This window comes from Haliotis rubra, unplaced genomic scaffold (assembly GCF_003918875.1).
Source record: "Haliotis rubra isolate DU_JTF1 unplaced genomic scaffold, ASM391887v1 Scf1779, whole genome shotgun sequence".
Lineage (NCBI taxonomy): Eukaryota > Metazoa > Mollusca > Gastropoda > Lepetellida > Haliotidae > Haliotis > Haliotis rubra.
Window position 1 is genome coordinate 61,503 of NW_025765757.1, and position 27,284 is coordinate 88,786.

Consider the following 27,284-nt stretch of genomic DNA (forward strand, 5'->3'; position numbering starts at 1 on the left):
AGCACCAAGGATACCCGGATGATATACTCCAGCAGAAAAATTAAAAGATTAACAATTCCACCAGATTGGCCCATGAACCACCGCCTTCTGGGCATATGTCAAAACATACATGTAATTAAGTATTTGAAATTCTCAGAGCAAGTAAATTCGCCAAGACTGAAACAAATCATGTCATCATATTTAAGAATTGTGTGCAACATTACACAGTTGTAGCACAGGGCGTGGCGTGACCAGCCGATTGATAGAACCGGGCCAGTTCTACCACCCGTCTAGGTGAAGTAAGGGGCGAAGTGGTGTGTTGGGCAAAAGGAACGCTATTCCTGGGACCAGTGCCCTCAACCACCAGTCTCCCGTCCTCCACCAACACAGGGGCGCAACCAACGGCAAACAGGTTGCCCAATTCGGTCTTACAGCAATGGGGTGCTGTGGACCACTATGCCCCCGGGTCCACACGGGGGGTTGAAGAGCTCTTAGCGTTACCCAGCACCCACCACGAGGAGGTGGCTCTTCACGGGTGCCTATTGACTTAGGAACTGTGATCATTGAAAAAGTAAACAGTAAATTAAGCGTTGCTACTGTTCTACCGTCCTGCTTCTTCACAGTGAAGCGCTTGCTAGAAGTGCGATTTCGATCTGCCAGTTCAGCAACTATTTGTTCAACTGACATATCTGATAAACAACGGGCTCTGTATCGAACAATTCCACTACAAAAGTTGAGTGTTTGAGTGATATTTTCCAAGTGATGCTGCAGTAAACCATTAGCTGATTGATGTCTCCTTGCACACTCAACAAGGAGATGGCCACCTCTAAGACATGAAACGTTCTTAACGTCTCCACGTATATACTGGATAGTCTTGGAAATCAAAAAAGGATTTAATTTAGGCGTCAATTAATAGTATTACTAAGCAGTGACAGACGTCAGGCTAAACTTAGTCACTGATTTTTCATAGTGGAATAGGGTGGCCAGGCTCGCTGGTTGGCACATGTCATCGTATCCCAATTGCGTTGAACGATGCTTATGATGTTGATCACTGGATTGTTTGGTCTAGACTCGATTATTTACAGACGATTATTTTATTGATTAAAAGCATGACATGCAGTATTGTTTCTCTATTGGTTTCTATCTTATATCACGCTATATTTATTGAGCAGTCCTTGTGGAGCATCATCCAACGATAGGGCCATTATTAGACAGTATCCATTGTCCAATGAGACGCCGGATCTGGTTTCGTGCTTCCTTCAGATGGACATTATCCTTGGGTGAAGACTTGAATAGATCCGCGACATGTCCAACCCCTTTAACAGTCAATGTGTGAGTGAGTGATTAATGTCATGGGGTACCGTGTGTAACCTAACTAAATTAGGAAACATGTACACGAGTTTATACTTTTGTACCATATGTATTTTACGTAATTGGAGAATGTAATGACGTACGCGGTATACTAATTACGCAGTCTATGGGAAATCCTGATGATGTAACTCATGTGATGATGACGGTGACTGTGTGAAATGCTAATGACGTACCCTGTATGATGATCACAGGGGATTTTGGGTTTGGATCCGTGCTGAAACCGTACTTGTGCCATGGATCATAGGACCCGTGTGTGTACACCACGTTGGTGGCCTGAATCCCCAGGCCTCCATAGTCCATCAACATCTGCTGCACGCCCCTGGTCAGCTGGGTCACGTTAAATGCTGGACCAAAGTAAGCTTGGCAGACTCGCACAACATAACTGTAATGTAAGAGATGCACAGTGTGAAATTATTTTCTAAATCATATTGGCTTCGTCAACATCTGATGCAGAAGAGGGATAGAGATCCAGGAGGCTTTAGCGTTGCAATTCGAGCGCCGTCTCTTTTGTTTGTTTGTAGTTTAAGGCCGTACTCAGCAATATTCCAGCTATATGGCGGCGATCTGTACATAATCGAGTCTGGACCAGACAATCTAGTGATCAACATTATGAGCATCGTCTACCCAATTTGGATGCGATGACAGATCCTGACAGGCATGGGTTGCTGAAAACCAAACCCGGATCTTCATGGGTGACGTCCCTTGAGCGTGCCAGTATCCAATGTTTTCTATGAAACCTCGCACAAGATCGAAGTGGTCACCATCTTGCACCTGCATCACTCAAGTTACATCCCCAGTTAATGATGGGGGCCGTGACAAACTGAAGCACTGTTCAAGGGGAGTTCATCATATCTCTTTCATCCGCTCTTAAATCTGCCAGGTGGGTAGAAATGTCAATATGGTTTGCAGATGTTCACACACACTACAAAACATCGTAATACACTACGAAACAAACTGTTATCGTACAATGCAGATCAGCATATTGTATTTCGAATAAATCTATGTGACCTAAAATTGTCAAAAAGTCACTTTTGTAATCAAATCACGAAATATGGCAATTGTTTGTTAACGACGAGAGCTGCATATATTCTAGTACTATATAAGTGAAAAACCCATTCCGCAGATTAAACAAAATACATTTATTACAAAAATCGTAAAGACCAACTAAAACATCAGTTGAAGTTTTGATCTCTTGTTTACTGTAAGGGTGGATATGAATTTACAACTAGTAATTAAATCTAAAACAGTTTAACTATAGATAACAATACAACATAAAAACAGGCTATAGAGCAACTGAGGGTAGATGGGTAGATGACCATACTAGGGACCATGGGGACTACAGTGCATTTGCTTCCTGCATGGATCCTAGCTGGATTTACACTATTCCTTCGGCTATTATCAATTTAAGATAATCTAGCCAAGAATTAAAAGAACACATATACTATGAATAAAAATAATAGTAGGTTTAATTTTTCATTGAATGCTTTGGGACTTACGTACCTTCTCAGGGGGACAATAATTTGACAATACTTAAACTCCCTTTGAGGGTCAACCACTAACAATCAGGGTGGACTCGGAGTGTGTAAATACAGTAGGTAGTGTGTGTAGATTACCTATCATCACAGCATTCGTGTCGTAACAAGGGCTGCAGCGTTAAACAACAACAAAACACCTGGATGACAACTTACTCTTCACTAACGACGTTTCCAAACGGCTGATTATCAGCCGTTGATGTGATGAAGACACCAAGCTGAGTGCACATTTGATACATCCACTGACGTCCTGCAAGAAATCTATCTTTAACGTCAATTGTTTACCTTCCAGATTTTGAAACGATAATATTTGGTGATTTCGGATAATACGATGTTATCAAGTTAATCTAGTTGACAAACTGAATTAAATACTAATACAAACGTCCTATGGTGGTTATCCGTGATAGGGTGTCAAATGAATTGCGTAAATACGTAAAAATTAGAACCCCGGTATATAGAACCTAATACCCTTGACCTGAGTACTAAACATCACTGAAACCACGTGTGCACAATTCTGTTTTGCATACCCTAGCGACGCACAAGTATAGCATCAAATGGGTGACCACAGTGGGACGTTTATACCATAGCCAAATGTCATACATGACGTCTTCCGGCTAGATGCTTGCTACTTACTGCTTACCTGGTGTCAGCCATATCTGTGGATTATCACGGATGGAATGTCACACACTAAATCCATAGAACATTTAAACTCTCTAAAGCAATGCAGACGTAATTGAAGTTGCCTAAGCTTATCAATGAATGAAAATCAGACAGGTATTCCGCCATCATCTGACCTTAGGTCGTTTCCACAGAGAAGCCACTCTTGGAATTCGACGTCACACGTGGATGGAAGTTATATCAAACAGGCCTGTCGCCCGCTGTATTTGTAAGAACACGCAAGAATAGGTATGATTACTTATTATATAGTGTAACCCCTGGGGAACGGAAAAGAACAATAAGTTATTACCGAGAGCGATGTCTCCGCCTTTGTACGTGACGTTCTTGGCGTTATTTACCAAGAAGGTGAAGGTCACGTTATCACAAGGATCTCTGAGGTTTGTATAGTTGTTGTAGACGATTGCGTGATAGTCCGCCAGGCGGGATAGGGGGAGTTTCCCTGCTTGTGTCTGTCATCACCCGACACATGGACGATACAGAGAGTTGTCGATCTGTCTACAACACACATGCAAACAGCTATACACTTTATACAAGACTATATTGGATATTTTGCTTCGGAATGCGCACTTCTGTTTCTGAGGAGCGTTTCGAGTTGATGAGCTTTGATGTGATTCTTTTTAGTTGTAATCGTAAACTATTCAACCATGTGAATGCAAAGAGAGTGATGTTGTCTGATTTTTTTATGGTCACACTGTCGGTGTTATCAGCAACCTTCATCGCACATGGCGGGTTGTATATTATTCACACATGTGTGCCTCTTTGACGGATATGCTACGGTGCACATTTTACGTATATCAAGCTCCACAAGAAACATTGGGCTTGCTGTTGTATTTTCGGATGTTCTCTGGATATTCCAAGTGTTGTTGAAATTGGTAGTGGTGGGGGTGTGGGGGTGGGGGGTTCGAGAAAATCACCTCTCAGATTTTACCCCTCCCAACAAAAATGTGTAAAAAATAAACAAAAAATGAATATGTTGAGGGTCGAAACAACATTGATTAACTTCTCCGTTCGGGGTGGAGCAAGAAACATCAGAGATACTCAGCATGGGGGGATGTTGGTGCGACAAATAACGTGTCCCTCAAACAACACCCTTCAGGGCAACCAACCACCACCGCCTGGTTTTAATGTACTGAATTACAACATGTGCACTGCATACTTACCAAGTACCCCATATTATCGTTACTGTACTGTGCTGTGTTAATGATTGGAGACAGCAGTCCATTCATCATGTTCTCCACATCGAGCTTGTTTGTGCGATCAAAAGCACACAACCTGGAAACAGCAGACAGGACAAGATTGAGTTTACATTAAGTGAGTGACCACCAATGAATAAATGAATGAATGAATGAATGAATGAATGAATGAATGAATGAATGAATGAATGAATGAATGAATGAATGAATGAATGAATGAATGAATGAATGAATGAATGAATCCAAATAACAAATCCAAATAACAAACACGCCACAATCAGTGCGCGTGTACCCCATCAGAGTGGTGCTACTATCAACCACTGGTTTTACTGACCATGGTTCCAGTATTGACAGAATCGCCTGGATATAGCTACGGTATTCCTGACTGTGTGAATAATATATGATTGGAACAAGCAAATACATAGGATACTAAATGGGATGACGTCTCACCTGAAGAGTGACTGCAGGTGTTGGACTCCGGCGTCATCCTTGAGATGCTGCCTAGCATCACTAAATGCATCAGCTACTGCCTGGTAACATCCGGGCACAGAGCGGAGAGATTCGCCAATACTTACTAAGAATTCTGCGAATGACAAGGTGATGGTATTCAATCCTTAAATTCCCCTTTAATAATGACAAATATAGAATAATAGTCAAGGAATAGACGTCTAAGGCGAGCAATTCTCAGCACCTCGTATCCAAATGCATCTGTTGTGGTAAGCATGGATTAGTTGTGTTCCATATGGATTAGAGCCAGATGTGGGGAACATGTATATATTTGCTGTAACTGATAGGATAGTTGTGTTGGACTTGAACTTGCTCGTTTGTTCATCAACTGTGTTCTACGTGTCTTTGAACTGTTCTGTTGGACATGACCTGGCTTTGGTTGACTTGAGCGTGCTGGTTTGGACAAGAAGTGTCTGTGTAGGACGTAAACTGGCTTACTGAACCTTGACGGTCTGTATATGTGTTGTATATCGGTACCTGTTCTTGTGAACATTAATAGCAGTTGAGATGAACTTAAACATACAGTGTGTAAATGATGTGAGCATGTACACACGACCAATCTGTGTTAGACATGACTGACTGAGTTTGGTTTTACGCCGCTTTTAGCAATATTCCAGCAACATCACGGCGGGGGACACCAGAAATGGGCTTCACACATTGTACCCATGTGGGGATTCGAACCCGGGTCTTCGGCGTGACGAGCCAACGCTTTAACCATTAGGCTACCCCACCGCCCCATGTTGGACATGAACAAACGGTGGTGGACATGAATATAATGTGGTGGACACAGGCTATGTGTGGATGACCTCATCCTGCTTTGTTTGCTTTTGTAAACAGTAATCTTACCAGGGGCAAACGCAGAGAGAGCAACTGGTGCGCTGGATGCTATTGCCCCGGCAACCAGATGAGGGAACTTGTAGCGTACATAGGCGGACAACAAGCCTGTAACCAAAGATAAGGTGATATAAGCATCATTCTACAAGCAGCAAGGGACATGACGGGCTTTACGTTTATCCATATACATCAAAAATAGACCACACCATCATAGGGGCAAGCATATGGCTAAAACGGTTACTAATGAGTGAATGGTGTTTCAAGCCGCAGATTGCGTCAGTCAAGTTGTACACCCAAGGGGAAGATCTAAGCAACTCTTTCTCTAATTTCCTTTTAAACAGACTTAAGTAGATTTATAACTGTAATTGTATCATGATTTTGTTTAGAATGTGACATACTAAAATTAAAATACATAAACCGAAATCGGTTATGTGCTGACACGTTTTAGCAATCGAAGATGACGTCATTCAGTGTTGTCAGTTGAGTCATTATGTTCAGTGTTACCAAACTAGACTATAAATAACGCTTTGGAAGCTGCCTCTCGCACTAATATGAATTACAGGACAGGTGTCTTCGGAAGGTCGGTGGTAAATTCCACTGACGACATTATACCAAAATAAGGTCGTACTTGTTGGCACTGAGGGGGTTTAGGGTATAAAACAATGCATGTTCGACCTACACAGAATGGGGTATCGATGACACCGCGTCGGCCACAGATACAATGCATGAACGTCGTACGTCTTGCAAATATTTTGAACGTGACATTGAACCCAAGGTGACCTCAACCGAACGGTACTCATTCTGCGTTGATAACCATTCCTCGTCCTGATGTCACTTGCGGTGTACTTATAACGTGTATTTAAGTGTACCTAAATTTAACACGAGTGAGTATTGTTTTATGCTGCTTTAGCAGTGAATGTGATTGAGTTTGTTTCGTTTTACGCAGTTTTCAGCATTATTTCACGGCAGGGTACACCAGAAATAGGCTTCACACATTGTATCCGTGTGGGGAATCGGACGCTTTCACCACGACGCTTCCCAACTGCCCTAAAATCAGCAGGACATCTCACCGCGAGAATTTTTACTTTGATGTTTTGAGTATGATCACGAATGCCGATTACCCATCACCGGATTACTGGTTAGTGTTGGCACTTAGTGAATTGTACCGGTCTCAAAGAATGAGTAAAGTGGATTGACTGGCTGGTCAGGTGATTATGTTGCTTCAATGACATCGTACCCCGACGTGCCCCGTTGGTGTGGGGTGACGTCCATGCGATCAACCATTAGTTCAAATGAACTTTACAAACAGGGAAATTAGATCAGATGAAAAAAATGTGCTCTGTTACTCACTCAAACTGGCGGGTGGTAGGGCAGCCATGCAGTCTATGTGTTACTTTTTATGCTGATGGTCAGGGTTCGATTCTCACCTGGATACAAAGATACTGCCCATTTCTGGTGTTCCTGCAAACCATCGCCTGTGTATTGACTTTACCTGCATAAGACCCTCCGAATGTGACCCACTTTGTGTCAGAGAGATTGTGCTCCTTGGTCGCTACTACTATGAAATTGGCGACGTCTTCCAAGGCTTGTTCTACAGTCAGATACTGAAGGTTACTTGTCCTCAGGTCGCTGCCAACACACAGTAAACACACTAAACATACCCAGCACCCAATCCTATAAATCTAAAACGCGCTAGATGTAAACTCCAGGGCAACAGAAGGTATACACCTGAAAATTTGACTTCATCCCAAAATTGTAATAAACAATTCAAAACGTTTCCATCATAAGAATCTCCAAAACACGCCAAAATTAGATCGAAACGCACCTGCAATACCCATATATGGTTATATCACCTGGAACAACAATTTGTTGCTTAGTTCAATTAAAGCCACCATCATCACTGGGTGTATACTTCTATCCGGTATTGTATATTATCTGAATCTGTCTAGAAGTCATCCTCTCCTCACAGGGAGTTTTACGCTCCACTGCCTGGTACCCATTGTCGGTTTTGTTCCAGATTTTGACATTGTCCTAGTGTTAGCAGTCCCGCGTTACCGCTAAAAGAATGTAATGTAAAGGAATACTACACTAGGTCTTGTTTGTGGCGGGGACTATGTAGTGGGTGTCAAAACGAGGTCAAATACCCAGGAACCATTCGTGAAATGGTGTCTGTTGATAATGTGTGTAGTACTTAGTCAACAATTCTTTTGTTTGCTATACTCGATGTTTTACTCCTTCAAGTTAATGAATTGTATTGTTTATGTAACCCACTTTGTATCAATTCATAGTAACTGAAGCTACCGGCTTCATCGATCATACCAATGCAGAATTCAACTCATTTTACTCCAAAGTAGTATTAAATGCAGTTTTACTATGGAATCCATTAACGCCGAGAAACGAGTCAATGTTTACTGAAGCACGACAATGCAAAAATGCGACCATACATTATCTCAACCACGTTGAAATTATGACCCCTCCATGTCACCTTTAATATACGAGTAGTGAATGAGTTTAGTTTCACGCCACCTTTAGCAATATCCCAGCAATATCACGGCTGTAACATAATAGCAAGAAGACGAATTAGAACAGAACAGCCATAATAATAATAGCAATAGTTATGATTTTGCGACCGGAACAGCGTTCGAAATTAACGTCGGCCCTTAGGCCCAAAGCCGACTGAAAACCACTCGGACCCACAACGTTTGTTTTCTGCAGGTCCTCATGGCCGACAGCTTTTTCATCCCCAATAACTCAGGGTATCATTTCCATATTGAAATGTAGGCCATGGGTTAGTAAGATATATTCTAACCCGCATCTTCACGGGTCCATCAAGAAGACTGAACTGCCATAAGTCGTCATAAACAATCAGCACAGGTTGCCCTGGATCTAATCAAGCCTGCATTCCCCACAAAGAGAAATACCATCAATTAATGACAGATACTGACGATGTGGGGCGACTGTCTCCATAATATCGATGTTCCACAGCAAAGCCAATAGCATGGTATGACTGAAGGTAATCCATCCAGGCCCCCTCCTGCACGAACACCCCCAGGGCACCCTCTCCCCCTATGGTCAGGAAGGCTGGACCGCCTGGCTTGTAGAACTTGTCAAAGACGTAGTATCTCTGAAACATGCAGGGATGTGAAATGTGGGGAGTGTAAGCACGGAAACATCTTTTCGCACTGATACAGCACAGATATACAGCGTAGAGCACATGCATACAGCTTACATCACAGTTTACAGCTTTTAGCACCGATATACAGCTTACGGTTCAGATCTATATTACAGTACACAGATAATTAGCGTACAGCAGATATACAGCTTATAGTACGGATACACAGCTTTAAGAACAGTTATACAGCTTATAGCAACGATATACAGCTTATGGCATAGATTTACAGCTTACAACACATATATATAGCTTACAGCACAGATATATAGCTTACAGCACAAATACACAGCTTTAAGAACAGATGTACAGCTTATAGCACAGATATACAGCTTATAGCATAGATTTACAGCTTACAACACAGATATATAGCTTATAGCACATGCATACACCTTACAGCACTGAAATTAAGCTTAAAACACAGTTTACAGCTTTTAGCACCGATATACAGCTTACGGTTCAGATCTATATATTACAGTATCTGACTCCTTACAACACAGATAATTAGCGTACAGCAGATATACAGCTTATAGTACGGATACACAGCTTTAAGAACAGATATACAGCTTACAGCAGAGATATACAGCTTATGGCAAAGATATACAGCTTACAGCACGGATATTTACTTTCTACACATATATACAGCTTACAGTATAGATATACAGCTTACAGCACAGATATACAGCTTACAGCACACATATATACAGCTTACAGCACAGATATACAGCTTACATCACAGATATACTGCTTACAGCACAGATGTACAGATTACAGCACCGATACACAGCTTACATCACAGATATACAGCTTACATCACAGATATACAGCTTACATCACATATATACTGCTTACAGCACAGATATACAGCTTACAGCACAGATATACAGCGTACAGCACAGATAAACAGCTAAGAGCACATATATACAGCGTACAGCACAGATAAACAGCTAAGAGCACATATATACAGCTTACAGCAAAGATATACAGCTTATAGCACATATATACATCTTACATCACAGATATACTGCTTACATCACATATATACAGCTAACAGCACAGATATACAGCTTACGGCACACATAAACAGCTAACAGCACAGATATACAGCTAAGAGCACGTATATACAGCTTACAGCAAAGATATACAGCTAAGTGCACATATATACAGCTTACATCACAGATATACTGCTTACAGCACAGATATACAGCTTACAGCACATATATATACAGCCTACAGCACACATATTTACAGCTTACAGCACAGATATATAGCTTACAGCACAGATATATAGCTTACAGCACAGATATACAGCTTACAGCATAGATATACTGCTTACATCACAGATATGCAGCTTACAGCACATATATACTGTTTACATCACATATATATAGCTTACAGCACATATACAGCTTACATCACATATACACAGCTAACAGCACACATATATACAGCTTACAGCACAGATATACAGCTTACAGCACAGTTATGCAGCTTACAGCACAGATATACAGCTTACAGCACATATATACGGCTTACAGCACAGATATACAGCCTACGGCACACATATACAGCTTACAGCACAGATATACTGCCTACAGAACATATATACAGCTCACAGCACAGATATACAGCTTACATCACAGATATACAGCTTACAACATATACATATATACAGCTAAGAGCACATGTATACAGCTTACTTCCCATATATAAGCTTACAGCACATATATACAGCTAACAGCACAGATATACTGCTTACAGCACAGATATACAGCTTACAGCACATATATACAGCTAACAGCACATATATACTGCTTACATCACATATGTACAGCTAACAGCACATATATACAGCTTACAGCACATATATACAGCTTACAGCACATATATACAGCTTACATCACAGATATACAACTTACAGCACATATATACAGCTTACATTACAGATATACAGCTTACAGCACGCATATACAACTTACAGCACAGATATACTGCTTACATCACATATATACAGCTAAGAGCACAGATATATACAGCTTACAGCACAGATATACAGCTTACAGCACAGATATGCAGCTTACAGCAGTGATATGCAGCCTTGGAGAATTGTTGATTTGGCGGACCCAGGGACAGGAATGACCGACGTGAATAAGTTCAGAAGTTGAAATTGCTCATAAAATTAAAACCACTCCCAAGGCCTGTCGCAACCTATAGCTCATTCCTGTCAAAATGACTACCTGAACTGACAAGCTCCTACCTGTTTCCAGTATCGACTGTCGACAACATTAAAGTGGTCCAGCTTCTGGTGGAACCAGTGTTCAGAAGATATGGTTGGAGGCGGTGATGGAGGATCCCATGGTGGCCCGGTGGAATTCAGGGACCCCAGAGCATCTACTTCATACGCTGATAGGAAAATATAACTCCAAACCACAAAAATAAAATTGCCATGTTCCATTCTCTCACTCCCAATATCTCGAAGTGCAATTGCAGTATATGTGGCTACCGAGATACGAACGTTAGAAAATATACACGTAGACGGGAACAGAGGTGTGTGTACGGAAGGTCATAGCTTGTATTTACTTTAGATGATTGCTGTCTACCGACCTAGTTACGGCATGTTGATCTTAAATGATAAACGCATCGACACAGTGAGTCGTTCTGTTCAGGGCAACATCACATTCCTGAATGGTTGAAACAAAGATGCTTTATTCATAAAATACTATACAGTATAGAAACTTCAGAACTGACAAACATGGTACGTGTCTTTATGACGTACAGTAAGACGCCGGAAGGCTTGAGAGTTTCTTAAAACGTTTTTCACCCGTCGCATATGTAACATGCTACATTCTACCGTATAGATAATGGCGTAGTCTGTCATACATACCCTGAAACAAATATTTCCAAGAGAGCCCGTGCAAGTCTAGATAACCACAGTAGTTTCAGCCTCTGAAAATGTAGAAGGTTTCTGGGATCCTTTTTATTAGATTTTATGATTATAACTTAGGAACTGTGTAAATATGTTCATTTCAGAGACTAGATGTCAGTCTGGTAATGACTTTATAGTAGCCGAAAGGGACATGATAAGATTTCACAGTGATGCCATATCTGTCTTTCAGCTGGGCTGTAAAACGCATGCTTGTTTCTGGCAAAACAAAGGTTGATAGCATGGCCATTGTTCCACGCCGTGTTGTACGCTGACACAGAATAAGCGGGGTCACATATAGCAACGACTGTTTTATCCGTGTAGTCGTTATCTAATTAAATGGATACAAATTATTTAGGACAATACATTATTGCTTCTCGAGGGCATTTGTTCAGAAAAATATTCATCAGCACCATGAGGGCACATGACCTATTATTAACATACAGATATCAACATGAAACGTTTACATTTTACAAAATATGTTTTTCATTGAATTCGGAGAGACACCAGAAATGTCCTTCACACATGGTACCCATGTATGAAATAGGGGTTCCCCTTTTCAAATTCTGCCTTTTGGGTCCATTAGGAGACATTAGTTACGATGTCATCATTGGCGTTTACTTGTGGCTCTTGTTTTAAAAAAATATATGTTTATAATTCAGTCAAACATTGTGTAGATATTCTTGAACACAGGCATGCATGAATGAATGAATGGATGGATGGACGGATGGATGGATGATCCCCAGTTCAACTTCAGGCAGTATGTTTCTGCTTATTGATCCTCCCTCGATACACATAGACGTTGGCACAAGGTTTCACAGCAGAACGATTCCACATTAAAACGTGTCTTTATGATTTATTTTTCCTTTAATGGTATCGTCCTTCCGCTGTAAAACACTTTCTTTTATTTTTCGAAATGAGTAATGTATGTTATTTGTATACGAGAGACTAATAAATTCAAAATGTGCGCTTGCAGAAATATAAGCATTTTTCAGTAAAGAACATGGAATTTTTTTGTTTATTTTCTGTTCAGCGCCTACTCAAATCTATGCTAGCTGTGACAAGGCGGTCAATACATGAGTTTGAACCTGAAAATCCAGGGATATAGCGAACAACGATTCCCGTCTCCGGATACGAAGAAAGCCAACCAAATAACCAACAGGCAAACACCCGATTCTTTATGTCTCCTCTTACGACCAGCTTTTGTTGCTGACGCTGGAATCTCTATGGCGTAGGACCTGCCTCTTTCTCCTCTTCTTAAGGTGTTGAAAAGTGTATACACATTTTAATCATGATGTACAGTGTCTTGTATATGTATTGCTATAAGCTGTACAGTGTCTTATGCATTTATTACTATAAGCGTCAGCATGTTAAGAGCGTCTTTCATCATGTCAGAATTATGTAATCTTTAAAAGCATTGCTATCATTAAAGCATTGCAATCAATAAAGCATTGCTATCATTAAAGCATTGCAATCATTGTTGTTTCGACTTCAAAAGCAACATAGAGACCATTTAGAACAGGCTTAGTGCCCATCACGTACTTATTTGCCATTTATATACTTCCCCTCCAGCCACCAATGTCAGCGTTATGACTCGACATAAGCTTTAGCCTTGTCTCAATATCAGCTTTAGCCTTGCGTCAATATCAGCTCTAGCCCTGCATCAATATCAGCTTCAGCCTTGCATCGATATCAACCTTAGCCTTGTATCGATATCAGCTCTAGCCTTGTCTCAATATCAGCTTTAACCTTGCATCAATATCAGCTTTAGCTTTGCATCGATATCAGCTTTAGCCTTGCCTCAATATCAACCTTAGTCTTGCCTCAATATCAGCTTTAGACTTGCGTCCATATCAGCTTTAGCCTTGCATCAATATCAGCTCTAGCCTTGCATCGATATCAACCTTAGCCTTACATCCATATCAGCTTCAGCCTTACATCAATATCAGCTTCAGCCTTGCCTCAATATTAACCTTAGCCTTGCCTCAATATCAGCTTTAGCATTGCCTCAATATCAGCTTTAGCATTGCCTCAATATCAGCTTTATAATTGCCTCAATATCAGCTTTATAATTGCATCGATATAAGCTTTAGCCTTGCATAGATGTCAGCTTTAGCCATGCATCAGTTGATGCAGCCTTGTCTTCGCGTCGATATCAGCTTACAATTGCATTGATATCAGCTTTAACCTTGCATCAATATCAGCTTTGGCCATGCCTCAATGTTAGCTATAGCCAAATCAGCAACAACATCAGTTGTAAATCAATATCAACCTTAGTCCAATATCAGTATCATTATTAGTTCTGTGTCAATAACATCCACTGCCATCAAGGTGAACCACTCGTCACTATCAACCTTAACTGGACATCACTATCATCACCGGAGTTTCAACATTAAAGTTACCCATAAATGAATACCAGCCAAACTGTTATGTTTTCTCCAGCCATGCATCAATATCAGCATCAGGTGTGCATCGATATCAGCAACAGTAGCAACAACAGCTGTTAATCAATTTCAATCCCACCTTGTCACAAATCAATACCACCGTTATGTATGGAGCATTTACAGTTTTCAGTCGTCAGTGACGGGACATCCATGCAACTCATATCACCAAGAGCAGTACTCAAAGTATGTCCCCGATTTTACTATTTTTCACAGTATCAGGTTAAAAAGAACTTGCAGATTCCTTTGGCTTTAAAGTGTTCAACAAGACGTTAACACAGTTCTTATGTCCCCTGTACGTGGCTTTGTGCAGAGGTGTGTCTCCTCTCTTGTTCTTCACTCGAAGATCCGCCCCAGCATTCAGCAGAAGCTCAACGTTTTCCGTAGAGCCATACTCTGCTGCTCTGTGTAGGGGCGTGTCGCCTCTATTGTCCTGTACGTTTACATCTACCCACATCCTAGAACTCCCATCCCAACCATTCTCATCTGGGAGAAACATGCTACTGTTATCGATACCTTGTTCCAACATCTGCTTGAGACTCTCGTAGGAGGTTCTCCCGGCTCTGTGAAGCGCTGTTGAACCCCTTCTGTTCTGGATGTTCACATCAGCATCAGCCTTCAACAATTCACCAACACAACTGCAATGACCCCTACCAGCGGCTTTATGGAGTGGGGTGTTACCTATCGCATTCTGTATGTTAACATCAACCATATCCTTCATCAATGCAGCCACACTCTCTGAAACTCCCATCTCGGATGCTGCATGGAAAGCTGTGTCGCCTGCCATGTTCCTCAGGTACCGACTAGCTCCCGCTGCTAACAGTACGTTTACATATTCTACTGACCGTCTTTTAGCAGCTCGGTGAAGGGCTGTGTTTCCTACTCTGTTTCGATCGTTCACATAGGCTCCGAACTTTAATAACAGTCTTAATGATTGTACGGAGCCTCTCTCGCCAGCTATGTGGAGTGGTGTGTCACCAGCATTGTTCTTGAGATTAGCATCAGCTCCAGCCTCAAGAAGCAGCTCCACGCAGTCCACAGATCTCCTTCCTGCTGCCTTGTGGAGTGGAGTGTCACCCTGGATGTTCTGAGAGTTCACATTGGCTCGAGATTCCAACAAGAGCTCAACGTTATATTCCGACCCAAACTCGGCTGCTATGTGAAGAGGCGAGTCACCTTTATTTTTATACATCATAGCACAACCTTTCCACCTCTTTTTACTTCTGTTCTTTTTCAGTTACCAACTTCTTTTGTTGTTCTGTAAATGTCGGTTTCTGTGCACACTGGGTTGTTGGCCCTGCTTCTGGAATCTGGAAATACAGTGTTATTGGGGTATCGTTTTATTGTACATTCACGTCATCGAACGCTGTTACATCTAACGTTACAGTTTGTACCATATGTCATGATATGCTGTTGAATATCACGTTGTATGTTTAATCGTACGTCATGATATGCTGTAGAATATCACGTTGTATATTTAATCGTACGTCATGATATGCTGTAGAATATCACGTTGTATGTTTAATCGTACGTCATGATATGCTGTAGAATATCACGTTGTATGTTTAATCGTACGTCATGAAACGCAGCTGCATATAATGTTACACAATTAACCGTACGTCATGAGAGAGTGAGTAAATGAGTGAAGATTTTAAGTCACATCGGCAATATTTCAGCCATATCTTGACCATTAACAAGTTATAATGTCATAATAAGTCATTATAAAAACCTGTCGGCGAAAGAAAGTAAAAATAGCTAGAATAACACAGATATAATCGTAAAACTAGGAAAATCTAAAATATCTTAACTATGAAAGATAATACAATATAAAAAAGTTGCTTTAGATCGCCAACAACAGACGGCCGATCACCATACTAGGGACCATGGGGACTTACAGTACCTTTGCTACCAGCATCAATCCTAGCTTGATTTACATCATCTCTTCAGCCATTGGCGATTGTAGTCAAATTAGCTATACTTTAAAATAACACACATTCTACGATTAAACACACGTGGTATGAAGAATCCTTTGAATGAAATGGGACTTACATCCGTTCGTCATGTTATCCTGTTGCATTTTACGCTACACGCGTAGCCCTACGTCATGAGAGGCTGTTGCATTTTACGTTACCGTTCAACCGTACCTCATGAGAGGCTGTTGCATATATCGTTACCGTTCAACCGTACGTCATGAAATACAGTTGCATATATCGTTACCGTTCAACCGTACGTCATGAAATTAATGCAGTTGCATATATCGTTACCGTTCAACCGTACGTCATGACATGCAGTTGCATATATCGTTACCGTTCAACCGTACGTCATGAAATACAGCTGCATATATCGTTACCGTTCAACCGTACGTCATGAGAGGCTGTTGCATATATCGTTACCGTTCAACCGTACGTCATGAAATGCAGTTGCATATATCGTTACCGTTCAACCGTACGTTCAACCGTACGTCATGAAATGCAGTTGCATATATCGTTACCGTTCAACCGTACGTCATGAGATGCTGTTGCATATATCGTTACCGTTCAACCGTACGTCATGAAATTAATGCAGTTGCATATATCGTTACCGTTCAACCGTACGTCATGAAATGCAGTTGCATATATCGTTATCGTTCAACCGTACGTCATGAAATACAGCTGCATATATCGTTACCGTTCAACCGTACGTCATGAGAGGCTGTTGCATATATCGTTACCGTTCAACCGTACGTCATGAAATGCAGTTGCATATATCGTTACCGTTCAACCATACGTCATGAAATTTATGCAGTTGCATATATCGTTACCGTTCAACCGTACGTCATGAAATGCAGTTGCATATATCGTTATCGTTCAACCGTACGTCATGAAATACAGCTGCATATATCGTTACCGTTCAACCGTACGTCATGAAATGCAGTTGCATATATCGTTACCGTTCAACCGTACGTCATGAAATTAATGCAGTTGCATATATCGTTACCGTTCAAACGTCTAAGAGTCTGTGTGACCTTGAGACACTTGTGCGTGACTATCAAAGGCAAACTCTTGTATGTACGTCAAGTGACACTCTCGCATACCTAAACCACGCGGCCACCTATCATTCGCAGATTTCTCATGATCAAGTTATTGATTTCTTATACTTGGGCTCAATTACAACAAATGCGTATTCTCGTGGCTTGTCACCCCGGTGCGGTAAGCAGATAGGTATTCCAGATAACACGTTAGGGATCACTAGCGAGGGCAGAAGCTATACACTAACGCCAAAAGAAACTTTACCCTTCTTCCTTTACGAATTACTTAAAACTATCAAAGATATATTAGAAGGTTTTAGTTGACAAGAAAGCTTAACAACCCAGTTTTATTCAAATCACAAAAACAAATTCTCCAATGTATTCATATTAAGGGGAAATGCATCTTTTTCAGAATAGTTAAATTGTCCTATTTTCGACCATGCCGAAACAAACCAATAACAGTGATTTAGATGTCCAAACGAAAGGATGAAATAAAAGTCTGCTTTGAGACAAAGTAAACTATTTAAAGTTACCATTTTTCTACTATTAAAACAAGATACAACTGTTGTAGAGTGTGTAAAATTGTAAAAATCATTCCTATGATTTCAGTCTTTAAATCATTTTCTGCTGATTTGCATTAGTGAAAACAAGTAAAACGTGTCTTTGATTCTGTGAAAAAGTGTTTCGGCACATCAAAAATTATATTTGTTAACATATTTGCTTGCAAAGTAACATTTTTCAATTTTCTGTTTATACATAGCAACATCAATCGCCAAAACGTAGCAATATACAAGCAGTATTTTCATCCATTTCACGTGTAGAATGATTCTATAGGGTATAAAGAGAGACTATCATGCATGATATGATAAACAACTACGAGATATATGCTACCATTAAAAGCTGCAGAGTGAGAAAGAGCCATTGGGATGGTGCAGATGGGGTCGACATACAATGCGGTTGCCAGCGCCTTCAGATGCCACCGTATCACGGTTATAAGACTTATTCAGTCCTACAGACAGACTGGGGTCACCGTAGACAGACCAAGAAGTGGACGTCCACGCATCACAACGTCAGCTGAAGATAGGTACCTCCGTCATTAAGGAAGGAGGGTGACTTTCCTTTTGGCGTAGTGCTGGCAAGGGGAGTATTTCCTCCTGGGTGGAACTCGGTAAGGTTCTGGGCTGTCACACGTCTCTAAGATATGGATGTTGATTTTCAGATTATATGGGCCTGCAGTTTCTTTATACATGTGTTGGTGTACTTAATGCTTTCTGCAATGGCATACTGTGCAACATGTTAGCGTATAGAAGGTCGAAAATCATAATTATTTAAACACATGCCATCATTTTGCAGGAGGGACTCCTTACGATTGTTCCCTTACAAAAAGTGCTGATTTTACATGTGATTTGTTCGTAGTCGTGTGGAGCGTCAGCACAGGGAGAAAAAGGTCGTTGTTCGATTCCCGGTTGTGTCACACCAGAACACGACATAGTTTGATACTTATTGATTCCCTTCAGTAAGGCTCTAACCCCCCTTCGGCTTCGCATACAACCGGGCTTCGCATACTGGGCGGCTCAGTATCGTGTGTGTAAGTAGAGTGGGCTAGCACAATTGAACTAGACTAAACACACACACACACACACACACACACACACACACACACACACACACACGCACGCACACACACGCACGCACACACAAACGAAGTTATTCCACATGACGCTCCACCTCACCACCATGCTTGGCGTTTGTAAATATTGCTGCAAGACACACACACACACACACACACACACACACACACACACACAGCGAAGCTATTCTACACGCCACCATGCTTGACGTTACCTGTTGCTGAAAGACACACACACACACACACACACGAAGCTATTCCACATGTTGCCTCATCTACACACCACCGTGCTTGACGTTACCTGTTGCTGAAAGACAGACACATACACACTACACGCACACACACACACACACACGAAGCTATTCCACATGTCGCCTCATCTACACACCACTGTGCTTGACGTTACCTGTTGATAAACACACACACACACACACACACACACACACGAAGCTATTTCACATGTCGCCTCATCTACACACCACTGTGCTTGACGTTACCTGTTGATCACACACACACACACACACACACACACACGAAGCTATTCCACATGTCGCCTCATCTACACACCACTGTGCTTGACGTTACCTGTTGCTGAAAGACACACACACACACACGCACACACACGAAGCTATTCCACATGTCGCCTCATCTACACGCCACCATGCTTGACGTTACCTGTTGCTGAAAGAAGCACACACATCACACACACATGCACACACACACACACACACACACACACACACACGAAGCTATTCCACATGTCGCCTCATCTACACATCACTGTGCTTGACGTTACCTGTTGACACACACACACACACACACACACACACACACGAAGCTACACACACACACACACGAAGCTATTCCACATGTCGCCTCATCTACACACCACCATGCTTGACGTTACCTGTTGCTGAAAGACACACACACACACACACGAAGCTATTCCACATGTCGCCTCATCTACACACCACCGTGCTTGACGTTACCTGTTGCTGAAAGACACACACACACACACACCACCATGCTTGGCGTTTGTAAATATTGCTGCAAGACACACACACACACACACACACACACACACACGAAGCTATTCTACACGCCACCATGCTTGACGTTACCTGTTGCTGAAAGACACACACACACACACACGAAGCTATTCCACATGTCGCCTCATCTACACATCACCGTGCTTGACGTTACCTGTTGATGACACACACACTATTCCACACACACACACACACGAAGCTATTCCACATGTCGCCTCATCTACACACACCACCATGCTTGACGTTACCTGTTGCTGAAAGACACACACACACACACACACACACACACACACACACGAAGCTATTCCACATGTCGCCTCATCTACACACCACCGTGCTTGACGTTACCTGTTGCTGAAAGACACACACACACACACACACACACACACACACACACACGAAGCTATTTCACATGTCGCCTCATCTACACACCACCGTGCTTGACGCTACCTGTTGCTGAAAGAGGTCAGTCTGTTCCAAGTGAGTGATCATGGTTTCACAGCGGATTTCGAAGCATATCCAGAATTAAAACAGGTCGGCCAAATGTGGTACTACCATCACTCTGGACTGTGGACACCCACAAAAACGTCCCCCTTCTGTCCATGGCACTGATCATGTGCACACACACGATAAACACACACTCAACAACCCTTCACAAACGCTGCCTTTCCTCAACATACAAGCACAGAAACACGTCACATATACTTACCCTGCGGACATTAAAACAACCATCTGTTTCTCCCACGTATATTGGAGATCTCAGTCTAGCCAAGCTGCCTTTTAGATAAGCGTGCCTCACTCCCTCACACAGCATTAACACACGTACCAAACTACATACACTAACCAACATACCTGTGAAGCTAGTGACAGTAGAAGTCAGTCTGTGGCGAGTTGACATCGACAGACATCAGCGAGGCGACTTGCGTCGACTACAGCATACACATGATAACAATCATACCGTGACAGTCGCCGCTGGGTCAATAGGGTTCCCATACGCTATGAATGCTGAATAGATGTTTTCTGTAACGGCCTGTCATACTCTTTACAACATGGCGCAGTATTGTGTGTAATCACCAAACCGGTTACATTCCATGCTGTCAATGGAAGCCGTATATCTACACAATGACAAGATAGCTGTAGGCACGTATAAAGGCCTGTCTATTGTGAGCACACACTTGAGTAATGCAGCATGATACAACGCAGGGGCTTCAGTATGTAGGGAGGTGTGGGGACATGGTGGGACAACAGGTAGAGATAGTGTAATGTTAACGTCATCTATCCAGTCTGGATATGATATATGGCAGCAAGATCAACGATCTGGGGAGTTGATTATGTTGATAGGTGTATTTGTATCTGCATTCGTATCTGCACACAAATGTTATTCTCATAGTGTGGTTTGATAAGCGTATGTCAATAAAAATACACAAATACAGACTCCAGTATGTACTTGTTTAATTTTTGCAAAATATGTAACAAAAAAGAATCGGTGATGAATAATGTTATCATTATTGTTTGTTTTGGAACATTAGGTATGAAGTTTTTCAGACAACGTTTTGATTACCTCTATTATTGCTGTATCAAACCCAATTGTCTAGTGTCTACCTTCTTCTGGACGATAGTATAAAATGACATATCTGATTATATCAATCAATACAATTACTCACTGGATAATGATGAGTTGATCGAAAGGTTGGGGATACAGGGGTGATAATGTTAAGTGAGTCGAAAGGTTGGGGATACAGGGGTGATAATGTTAAGTGAGTCGAAAGGTTAAGGGATACAGGGGTGATAATGTTAAGGAGTCGAAAGGTAGGGGATACAGGGATGATAATGTTAAGTGAGTCGAAAGGTTAGGGGATACAGGGGTGATAATGTTAAGGAGTCGAAAGGTTGGGGATACAGGGGTGATAATGTTAAGTAAGTCGAAAGGTTGGGGATACAGGGTGATAATGTTAAGTGAGTCGAAAGGTTAGGGGATACAGGGTGATAATGTTAAGGAGTCGAAAGGTTGGGGATACAGGGGTGATAATATTAAGTGAGTCGAAAGGTAGGGGATACAGGGGTGATAATGTTAAGGGAGTCGAAAGGTAGGGGATACAGGGATGATAATGTTAAGTGAGTCGAAAGGTTGGGGATACAGGGGTGATAATGTTAAGTGAGTCGAAAGGTAAGGGATACAGGGTGATAATGTTAAGTGAGTCGAAAGGTAGGGGATACAGGGGTGATAATGTTAAGTGAGTCGAAAGGTTGGGGATACAGGGGTGATAATGTTAAGTGAGTCGAAAAGTTGTGGGATACAGAGGTGATAATGTTAAGTGAGTCGAAAGGTTGGGGATACAGGGGTGATAATGTTAAGTGAGTCGAAAGGTAGGGGATACAGGGTGATAATGTTAAGTGAGTCGAAAGGTTCGGGATACAGGGAAGATATTCTGTTCCGTACTTTGTAGAAACTGCAGAGACAGTAGATGTTTCCACACAATGTTTTCAAACAAAGGAGTAGGTGAGTGAGTGCTTTCGGTGGTTGGGTGGTTGGGTGATCGGATGGATGGGTGAGTGAGTGAGTGAGATCACACAGAGATTCACTGTAATTCTAGCATAAAGTTACGAGAACAGAGAACGGCAGGCAGAATCCATTGTCCCTGGTAGTCGCACTTTACCTCAGTAGTCTCCATCACATACTTGTAAGAACGTTCCCCAGCTGCTAGTGATATTTTCTAAAGACACACACTATACACATTGCGCCACATTTCTGACACGGAATCGTATTACTGAACAAGGAAACATTCAGTGCACATTACCATTCACTATAATCCACAGAACGTAATGAAGATCTTAATGACAATATATTTTTATGCAGGATTTTTTTTTCAGTTCGATATTTCTTGGAAAAGTGATGAATTCTTAATGATTATGTGACAGTCAAAATTTGTCAAGTCATCCGCTGAGCCGAACCGCCAAAGAAGGCTAAGTGATAGCTGCAGCCAACTGACACAATACACCAAGGATCATTTTGCCAGGACGTGCGGTGTGTATAATAATGGTTCCCTGTATAACAGTAATACTGTATATAATTTAGGTAATGTGTGTATCGTATTCCCATATATGTATCTTGTGTTCCTATTTCGTCAAACACACAGCTTGCTTGGTAAAAGGGGAGCTCTTCTGTACATGTGGCTGCTCTGTGTAGATGTAGGTAATGTGTGTATCGTATTCCCATATATGTATCTTGTGTTCCTGTTTCGTCCCACACACAGCTTGCTTGGTACAAGGGGAGCTCTTCTGTACATGTGGCTGCTCTGTATTGGTTATCAGTAATCTTCACGACTCTGAAGCCTGCTTCGTACAAATAATATCGTATTTCAATTACCTAGATATAGATTTGGTTCTTTCGGAAAACGCTTATCAGTTCGCATAAACCGTCATCACGTCAGTGCTATGACTTTATTGAAAGAGTAACAACAATATAAAGGAGAAAGCAAAACGTTTCAGTCGCGGAAAAATTGCAGATATGCACACCCAATGTACACCTACGGCCTTCAAGCTTCATAACCATTCCAAGCCTACACCTGGCCGTCACAAGCTTACACCTTTCACATAGCCCTCCCAAGCCTAAACCTTCACACAGACATACCCAGGCTTACACCTTCACATAGCTATCACAAGCCTACACCTTCAACCATTACAAGCTTATACCTTCAAAGAACCATCCCAAGCCTATGCCGCGCTACTATATCAGCTGGCCACACATCAGTATAAAATCTTTCTTATATCCATTTACAGGAATTATTTTATATTATAATTTGTACAAGACGCTTTGTCGATCTAAGACATCGAGCAATTGCTAAACACTGAAACATGGGAGTTGAAATACATTCCGATTTTAGAAATGTACCTACATCTACCTGTTTTCGACCTGATTCGTGGATACATGTATATAACTGGACTATGGACAGCTGATAAACAGCACTATGTAGACCGGCAGTTGGTGGTTTCTAATATAATTAATCATGAGTGCTGTAGTTTTTCTTTAAGTTATGTAGCCATTAGAGTACAAACAGCTAGTATCACTGTAAATTTACCATCATTATGGTTTTCTCTTGGCGGTCTGTATAGACCCGAGATAGACAAATATTCAGCAGGTATACCCTTTGGTGCTACATTTAACAACATTTTTGGTACTCTAACACGTTCTTTGCTGACAGTTATATACGATTATTGGTGTACTTCTGTTAGATTAAGACTATAATATTCAAGATTTCAGTTAAGCAACAAACAGATAAGAATAATGTGAGAAAAATTAAGCAAACTACAAAGATCTTTTCTCTCTTGTGAAGTCTTGGTCAGACATACCAGAAAAGCATGGCAACAAAGTCGACGCACGTATCTAACAATGCTAATATTTCACATTTTAAACGCCCCATTTCATAAAAAGATTGCCTGTACACTACAGAACAGGGATGTCAGCAACGAACACTAATGTAGGGGCACTTGAACAAGTAGAAAACGATAGAAATATTCAGTCGAATGCGCAATCTCGGGTTCCCAACAGCCAGCCATATTCTCCACTTTCTCTGTCACCTTCATTTACGTCAAGATACCCAAAGCTCGAGAGATAGCAGGTGGCATGGGCGGGATTCATGTCTACACTACACAAATAGTCTGTGGTAGCTGTACATCTATCGATACTCTTTTCGGGGGGAGTACCTGTGTTTTTCTTCATTGTTGTGGGAAGTTATGGACAACCCTTCATATATAGACATAGTCTTCCCATATGTGTTGCACTCTGAAACACAAATATGTGAGTTAATGTCTGTTGCTGACATATGTAAATAAAACTATGCAAGCCTTAAAACTACATGTATCTGCACTGGCAAGTGAAGGAAAACGTTCAGGGGCCCCTTTCACGAAGCACTAAAGTGATCGTAAGTCACTAAGGTAACCTTAGTGCAATGTTAAGGAATGGGAGTGAAGGTTAACCTTAGTAAAGGTTGCTTCGTGAAAGGAAACCCAGGTCTCTCATCTCCAATGTAAACTAGCAATATAAATTTATAAAGATAAATATTTTTTTCCGCCATTCTGAAGTATTCCATCCTCCCTTCTGGGTGAGAATATTACCGGTTCTTTAAGCATCATATCTTATCAGATAACAGAAATATTTTTATATTTCCATTTACTCATCTTCAGCTACTTACGGATATTTCTAAACAGAAAACAAAATTATGCTGTAATCGCTGTGTGAATTCCAAACGGAAACAGCTTTGCAAATCCTTTTTGAAACATCAACAACACAAATGCAGACACACCTGATTTGCCTCCTGCAATATTATTCTCGTTGTTTGTATCATTGTATTAAGAGTTAAACACCTTAAATGAAGAGCAAAACCCATTAATGATCAATCGCCATACCGATCACTGTTTACATGAGATATGAAATGTATCGCCTTGCAGATCTTAGTGCCTTATAGGAATGAGTGAGTGAGTTAAAATGTTACATCACATCGGCAATTTTACAGCCATATAGCGATGAAATACAAGATAATCAATTTAAAATGTCTGTCGACGAAAGACAGTAAAACCAACTAGACTATCACGGATATATATTCAAAATTAGTAATTAATCTAAAATTCTGTAAACAATAGAGGACGATACAATATAAAAACAGGCTATAGATCGCCAACAACTGAAGGTGGATCACCATACTAAGGACCATGGGGACTTACAATACGTTTGCTTCCTGCATGGACCCTAGCTGGAATTTCACCATCCCTTCAACTGTTAGCAATTTAGATAAATTTAGCCGTACATTAACATAACATATATACTACGATTAAAAATAGTAGTAGGTATAAATACACGTTGAATGCATTGGGACTTCCGTACCATCTCAGGAGGACAATAATTTTGCAATAATTCAACCCCCCTTTGGAGGTACAGCCACTTACAAACTGAGTTACTAATCTAACCTACCAATGATAAAATTTTCATCTATTCCTCAAAATGTATCTCATATTTCTATTTCTTTTAACAATTCGATGATTATGTGAAAATTAACAGTACTAAAAAGATCCTTCACAGTTTTTACATTGAAATACGTGCCTTATGGGACACATCACACTTTGTTTGTAGAAAGACCAATTGTCTCTTTTGCTGAAAAGGTCCACCTGTCATATTGTTTGGAAAACAATATACTCCTGCATCTGATCATAATTTCGTGTAATCAATGATGAGAGACCGTATACATATCAGGGGAATAAGGTAAATATCAGTGAGTTAGTGAGTATAGTGTCATGCGCTTTTAGCAATATTCCAGCAATATCACGATGGGGGACACCACAAATCGGCTTCACTCAATGTACATATGTGAGGAATCGAGAACTAGGGTCTTCCACCGCCACTGGGAAATATCAACATTGCCCATGAGATTCTGATCGCAAACCGCCATTGATTTCTTTATCATTAGTTATTCACTCTTCACGCAGGCTTGCTCCGCCTTGTGATATCTGAGGCCTGGGGTACACATGCACTTTCCCTTGAAGCACACGGAACCATTAATGTGGCATTGGTCTTTAATTACACAAGGCTGACGCATCCTACCAGGTTCTGTAACATATAATGAACACATGTCAATCGTGCACCTTCGGGCACAGAGGAACAATTCATAAGCTTACAATACAAAGACGTTCACTTATCACACTAATAAGCCTACCCCTACCCTAAATCATATCATCACTCTATTGCTAAATCTGTTGTAAACTTGGGATAGCATAAGTCTAACATGTTGTTGACTTTACAAGATACAAGTATATTTCAATGCACAATTTACTAATTCCTTACAACGGATCTACACAATGCATACACTTTGGAGCCCAGACAACAAATTACATGAACCAGCGGAAATTAACTGCCCATTTTAATAAGCAGCTCATCCATTATTTTCAAAATAGTAAGGTACTTTTTATATCTCCATTTA

General features: G+C 41.1%; 2 protein-coding genes across 3 annotated transcripts; both read right to left on the reverse strand.

Moving 5' to 3' along the window:
* Positions 1-1,479: 1,479 nt before the first annotated feature.
* Positions 1,480-11,820, reverse strand: LOC124273187 (putative serine protease F56F10.1). Its single transcript, XM_046708404.1, has 8 exons — positions 11,521-11,820; positions 9,040-9,218; positions 7,587-7,723; positions 6,107-6,202; positions 5,204-5,336; positions 4,721-4,832; positions 3,925-4,055; positions 1,480-1,732 (listed from the first exon to the last, which is right to left on the reverse strand). The coding sequence occupies exons 1-8, from the start codon at positions 11,716-11,718 to the stop codon at positions 1,480-1,482; spliced, it is 1,239 nt and encodes a 412-aa protein (XP_046564360.1). The 5' UTR covers positions 11,719-11,820.
* Positions 11,821-11,947: 127 nt separating this feature from the next.
* LOC124273194 (ankyrin repeat, PH and SEC7 domain containing protein secG-like) lies at positions 11,948-21,451 on the reverse strand. Of its 2 annotated transcripts, XR_006897572.1 has the most exons (3): positions 21,166-21,451; positions 13,936-15,937; positions 11,948-13,820 (listed from the first exon to the last, which is right to left on the reverse strand). XR_006897572.1 is itself a non-coding variant. In XM_046708413.1 (2 exons), exon 2 carries the CDS (start codon positions 15,820-15,822, stop codon positions 14,851-14,853), a length of 972 nt encoding a protein of 323 aa, XP_046564369.1. In that variant the 5' UTR covers positions 15,823-15,937; positions 21,166-21,451; the 3' UTR covers positions 11,948-14,850. The 2 variants fall into 2 exon arrangements, 1 of the variants encoding a protein (XP_046564369.1); XM_046708413.1 differs by having other exon boundaries at positions 11,948-15,937.
* Between the last annotated feature and the right edge of the window lie 5,833 nt (positions 21,452-27,284).